The following is a 6,054-nucleotide window of genomic DNA, read 5'->3' as shown; positions in this document are numbered from 1 at the left end:
GATCACCACAAACACCGATGGCGTTATAATGCTGTGTGTATGTTTTCGAATACATGCGGCGTCCGGACGAAGAGATCCGAGGAAGTGAACCATTGCAGAAGGACTGGGAATCAAAGAGCCCAGGGCCTTGGCACTTAAATGGGCTTTTTAAAAATACTGGTAGTTTATGCAGCCGGTCCCTCTGTATCCACGGATTTCTTATCCACGGATTGAACCACCCACGGTTTGAAAATATATATATATTCCCAAATGCAAACCTTGATTTTGCTATTTTATGTGAGGGATACCTTTTTACTTGGCCGCTGTATTTAATGGGACTTGAGCCCCACGGATTTTGGTATCCAGATTTTCGGTATTTTTGTCCTGGAACCAAACCCCAGCAAAATACCAAAGGACCAACTGTATTTGTGGGATTGCGGAGATCCCCCCAATTTAAAGCCATACCAGTATCGCCTGTCTTGTCATAATATTTATGATCTATTGTTGATTTATTTTGTTTCTATGCCACCTTTCTCCCAAAAGGAGCCCAAGGCAGCTCACAATATAAAAGATCCTTGGCATAACAGCTTCATTGTGAGCAAAGTGCCGATGCACCAAGATGAATGGATTCAGCAATTGCATTTGACGGTTCTCTTGCAACTCCAGCTCTGGTTGTTCTGGGAGATGTGCAAAAACACAGGGACTGGCACATAATTTCCCTTCATTCACTTTTTTGGGGGGGGAATATTTAAACAACTTTTGGATTGTTGTGCCTGGAAACTTTGTGAGAGATTTAGCTTTCTTTGGAGTTTCTCGCACTGGGGCTGATTCCGACTTTAAAGAGAGATTAAAGCGCATTTAAAGCATTCCACAAATCATAATGGATCGAGGCAGGATCACAACAGATCACAATGGGATCACAACAGATAAAATACATACAGAGCATACAAAATTTCCATTGTTAAAAGTCTCATAAATTAGTCCTCATAATACAACAATACAATACAATATAATGCAAGGCGAGGCAAATACGATAAATGGAGAGCAATTGCGTGGATGGTCATCACATGCAATTGCGCAAAGTAGTATCAGAAACGCATTGTCGCTGAAATCCTGAATGTAAAAAGATGTGCGTTTAATGCTTCTTTGTGACCACTTTAATAGTGGGTTTTGTGTGACGTCATGTGAAATCGTTACACGTAATTATGCAATTTTCCCAGGATGTTCACGGGATAAACTCCTGACCTCCTTCCCGCAATAAACTCCTTTGTCAGAGAGCTGACAGACTACAAATCCCAGGATTCCATAGGATGCAGCCATGGCAGTTAAAGCGGTGTCAAACTGCCTTAATCCTGCTTTATGAGGTTTGATGCCATTTTTGCAACACGTTTATTTATTTTGTTTAAAAAGATCACTAATGGGAAGCTTTGCTCTCTGTATCCACTTATCTCTGCAACAGTTTAACTCTGCTTTCATTTAAAAGCCAAGAGGATACTTTTTTGCAGAAAGAAAAACAGGAGACAAACACAATTGTCCCAAAAATGCATTATTAATGGGTCAAAATATACGCCAGACGCTGCAGAATGTGCCAAACAACAGACTTAACGCATCAAAGATGCCTCTCTCTTCCTCATATCCAGAAAATGTTCACAATATTTGAGATCAAGGCGTTCAAATTTTACATTGCTTTATTGTATTTGTCTTTGGAGGCTTTATTACATTATTGTATGACCTTGGATGCATATTTCAAGGGTGATGATGATGATGATGGTCTTAACAACTAAGATGACGATGATGATGATTTTTAAAGGAACACAATGTCGAAATAGCATGAATAATATTATTAATTTAATTAATTTAATAATAATATTAATTCAATTAATTTAACAATAATATTTATAGAAAGAACTGATGTGTAGAAAAAATCGGGGGTTTGGTGATGGATTTATTTTTAAAGAACCGGACGGATAAGAGCTTGCTAATTATTATTATTATTATTATTATTATTATTATTATCATCATCATCATTGTGGTTGTTACTATTATTATCCTAATTGCTATCATCAGAACCATTGTTATCACGGCCATCATGATTATTATATATATTGCAAAGGAAAGCAATGGACATCCTCATTTCCAGATACACCAAACACAAGTTGTTTTCCTTCCACTTTCCAAGCTTTGCAGCTTAGGAAAAAAACACAAAAGCAAAAATATTTATTATTATTATTATTATTATTATTATTACTATACTTTTGTCTCATCTGCACTGCAGAATTAATGCAACACTCCTTTTAACTGCCTTGGCTCCATCCTTTGCAAGCCTGGGATTTGCAGTTGGTCAGAGAGGGCAAACTACTCATCCCAGGATCCCCCAGCAATTGCCAAACTGCAACTGATTCTGCAGATTCTTGTCTAGACTGTTGCGAGTCCGCTTCTGCAGAAGAGTCTATGTTCCCTGGGCGACGCTCTCTCCGCTCCTCTATGGCCTGCGCCGCTCTGGCCCCTCATCTCGCTGCCCTGCCTCCCTGGGTCCTCCCAGGCTGCCCTTCTCCTCCTCTCTCAGGGCTTCTCTGCAGCAGAGCTGGGCTAAGAGACCCCAGGGACCCCAAGATCCCCTGGAAGACCTCTGCAAAGCAAGGTAGGGGCAGGCACCCCTCTAGGGCTGTCTTTGCACCCTAATTTTTATGGGGTGTCTCCTTCTTCACCCCCCCCCCCATATTTACTCCCCTTTTGGAGTTGGGGTCCCTTGCAAACCATTGCAACAAGGAGCCTAGCAAAGTGGGGGCATGCTCCCCTTTATTGCTATCTTTTGCATCCTTTGCAAATTCCTTATTTTTTGGGGGGGGTCTACTTCTTCACTCCCCTAATATTTACAACCCAATTGGAGTTGAGTTCCAATTGAGAACCATTGCAAGGAGCCTAGCAAAGTGGATGCATGCATCCCTTTAATGCTATCTTTTGCACCCTTTGCAAATTCCTTAATTTTTGTTTTTTGGGGGTCTACTACTTCAAACCCCCCCCCCCCATTATTTGCTCCCCATTTGGAGTTGGAGTCCCTTGAGAAGCCTAGGAGACTAGCAAAAAAGGTGTATACATCCTTTTAAGGGCTGTGTTTGCACCCTTTTATGGGGGGGGGCTCCTTCTTCATCCCTATTATTTGCTCCCCATTTGGAGTTGGGGGCCCTTGAGAACTGCAGCAAGGAGCCTAGAAAAGTAGGTGCATGCACCCCTTTAATGCTATCTCTTGCATCCTTAGTGCATTCTCAGATTTTTATGGGGGGGTGTCTCCTTCTTCACCCCTGATATTTACAACCCAGTTGGAGTTAGGAGCCCTTGAAAACCATTGCAAGGAGCCTAGCAAGGCCAGACCATGCACCCCTTTAATGCTATCTCTTGCACCCCTAATTTTGGGATAATCTCCTGCCCCTAAATATTTATTCCCCATTTGGAGTCATGGGGTTTTGACAACTGCTGCAAAGCAAGGTATGGAGCATGCACCTTTTTAAGGCTATTTCCTAATCTTTTTTTTTGAGGGGGGTATCCTTCTCCCCCCTCCAATACTTCCCATTTGGAGTTAGGAGCCTATTATTATTATTATTATTATTATTATTATTATTATTATTATTATTATAATATCCCACCTTTCTCCCAACATAGGGACTCAAGGCAAATTGATAAGCAAGGTGGGGGCATGCATTTCTTTTAATGCTATCTTTTGCACCCCTTGGAAATTCCCAAATTTTGGGGAAGGGGGCTATTTTGGACTCCTTGACCCCAAATTAATGGGGTCTCCCCCCCTTTTACACGGTCTGCCCCCCATCTCTGGTCCTGCCTTAATCTACTTCTCCTTAATCCACTCTTGATTTAAAATGAGGCTTTTGTGTATTTTAGAATCTGTTATGTATATTTACAGTGTTCCGTTTTATTGTCTCTGTCTCTGATTTTATATGTTTGTTGGTATATGTTCCTTTGGTGGAAAGGAAGTTATGCCTAAATGTTATTGTTGTTCCTGTTACAATTTGGCTCTTTTTCAAGCTTGTTTCTTTTGCTTTGAACCCAAAAAGGGATCAGTTTTGGGGTTTTAGATTGGGGGATTTCTCCCTCCCTCCCCCAACCTCGTATTATGGGTTCCTCTCCTTTAAAAAACTCAGACCCCTAGTTACAGAATATTAACACCAGAACATGTTAAAAACACAGAGAAATGCTGGTTGAGTCATACAAGGACACCCCAAACTCCCAAGTTCTCCTCTGTTCCTTCAGGTTCGGCCATGATGCTGCTGTTGCCCTTTGGAGCATCCTGACCCAGCGCTTGGAATTGTGGGAAGATCCCAAAGCCGCAATGGGGCCCCAAGTCTCTAGCCCCCTGAGGCTGGTCATAGCCCTTCTCCTATCCCTGTGCTGGATCCATCCGGTCAATGGCGGCGACTGCAAGGGACACCGGCAAGTCCTGCGCGGAGCGTCCGGCTACGTGACGGACGGCCCGGGCAACTATTCGGTCAATGGCAACTGCGAATGGCTAGTGGAAGGTAAGCATTGGAGAAGAGTGGTGTTAGTTTTGGGTGAGGAAGCATCCAAGCAAAGCCATGCTATGCTGAAGAATAGGCAATGCAAAACAGTATGTAAATGGTAAAACAACTTGTAAATATGGCTGCATCCACGCTTCAGAAATAATCCAGTTTGACACCACTTTAACTCAGTGCTATGAAATTCTGGAAGGTGCAGTTTATTGTGACTCCAGACCTCTATAATGGAAGGCTAGATATCTTTGCAAAACTACAATTCCCTGAATTCTGTAGGTGGTTAAAGTGGTGTCAGACTGCATTGCTTCTGCAGTGTGGATGCAGCCCATAAAGTAGAGGTTGAGTCTCCCTTGTCTGGAATTCCAAAATCCAGAATACTCCACAAAATCCAGAATTGTCCGCATGGTTGGCTGCGCATATAAGGCATATAAGAAATGTAAATGGATTTTGCGTCCCATCTCCAAGAGATCTCTGATGTAGAGGCAGATATTCCAAAACCTGGAAAAAAATGCACCATCCAAAACAATCCCAGGCATTTTGGAATAGAAGGGAGACTCACACTGTAATGGATCAGTATTGAACTATATCTTTGCTGAGTTATGCTTATGGCTTGGTACTCTCACTCTGCAGATTGATCTTGTTGTTATGGTGAGCCTCTGGATGAGAGACCTCTGAGGCCTGACAGTGGGTCATCTCACGGTGGGTCCAAAGTGCCACAGGTTTCTAACCCTTTTGTCTAACCCTTAGCTCCCAGCAGCAGCTACCGCATCCTCCTGACCTTCATGTTTATGGACACGGAGTGTACCTACGATTACCTCTTCATTTACGACGGAGATTCCCCCAGCAGCCCTTTGCTGGCCAGCCTCAGCGGAAGCACCTTACCACCCACCATTGAGGCCACCTCTGGAAAGGCAGGTCTCCATCTGGGCAGAGAGAGATAACCCTCCTCAGGCCATAGATTCCTTTTTATACTCTTTGATGTTTTTATGATATGTACTTTAGACATGATTGCTACTGTATGGAGATTTTTGGTTGTAATCCCACTTTGATCCGTTGGGAGAAGCAGGAAGATACAAATAAACTTATTATTATTATTATCTAAAATCTATCATTTCAATGCTTTTTTGTAATGGCATGGCAGGGGGTTGGACTGGATGGCCCTTGCAGTCTCTTCCAACTCTATGATTCTAGATCTGGAAGCTTTCCCCATCCTCGGTCTCTTAAAGTCGGGGTGGCCTCATGCCTTCTCTCTTCTGGCTCTTCTGGCAGATGCTCCTGCACCTCTTCAGTGATGCCAACTACAACCTTCTGGGCTTCAACGCTACTTACACGATCTCGCTCTGTCCGAGGGGCTGCTCCGGACGCGGGCGATGCGACAGCGAAGGGCACTGCGTCTGCTTTCGGGAGTGGGGCGGCGAGGACTGTTCGGTGCCCGACTGTGCCACTTACTGCCAGAACCATGGCACCTGCAACCAGGTAACCCCTGCCACCTGCTGCCCTCTGGGTTGGCAGCATGTTTGGGATTCAGAGCGGTCTTTGTGATGTTTTTCCA

At 43.5% G+C, this 6,054-nt stretch overlaps 1 protein-coding gene across 1 annotated transcript in view; it reads left to right on the top strand.

Moving 5' to 3' along the window:
* The first annotated feature begins 2,539 nt into the window (after window positions 1-2,539).
* MEGF8 (multiple EGF like domains 8) overlaps window positions 2,540-6,054 on the top strand; it is a 34,491-nt gene continuing 30,976 nt past the window's right edge. The window contains exons 1-4 of the mRNA XM_089478124.1: window positions 2,540-2,620; window positions 4,243-4,508; window positions 5,250-5,413; window positions 5,772-5,978. Coding sequence (XP_089334250.1) covers window positions 4,322-4,508; window positions 5,250-5,413; window positions 5,772-5,978 — 558 coding nt within the window. The 5' untranslated portion in view covers window positions 2,540-2,620; window positions 4,243-4,321. The remainder of the gene's footprint in view (window positions 2,621-4,242; window positions 4,509-5,249; window positions 5,414-5,771; window positions 5,979-6,054) is intronic.

The sequence above is a fragment of the Sceloporus occidentalis genome, unplaced genomic scaffold, assembly GCF_023333645.1.
Source record: "Sceloporus occidentalis isolate IW3139 unplaced genomic scaffold, rSceOcc1.0.p SCAF_13, whole genome shotgun sequence".
Taxonomy (NCBI): domain Eukaryota; kingdom Metazoa; phylum Chordata; class Lepidosauria; order Squamata; family Phrynosomatidae; genus Sceloporus; species Sceloporus occidentalis.
This window is presented reverse-complemented; position numbering and strand designations above follow the sequence as displayed.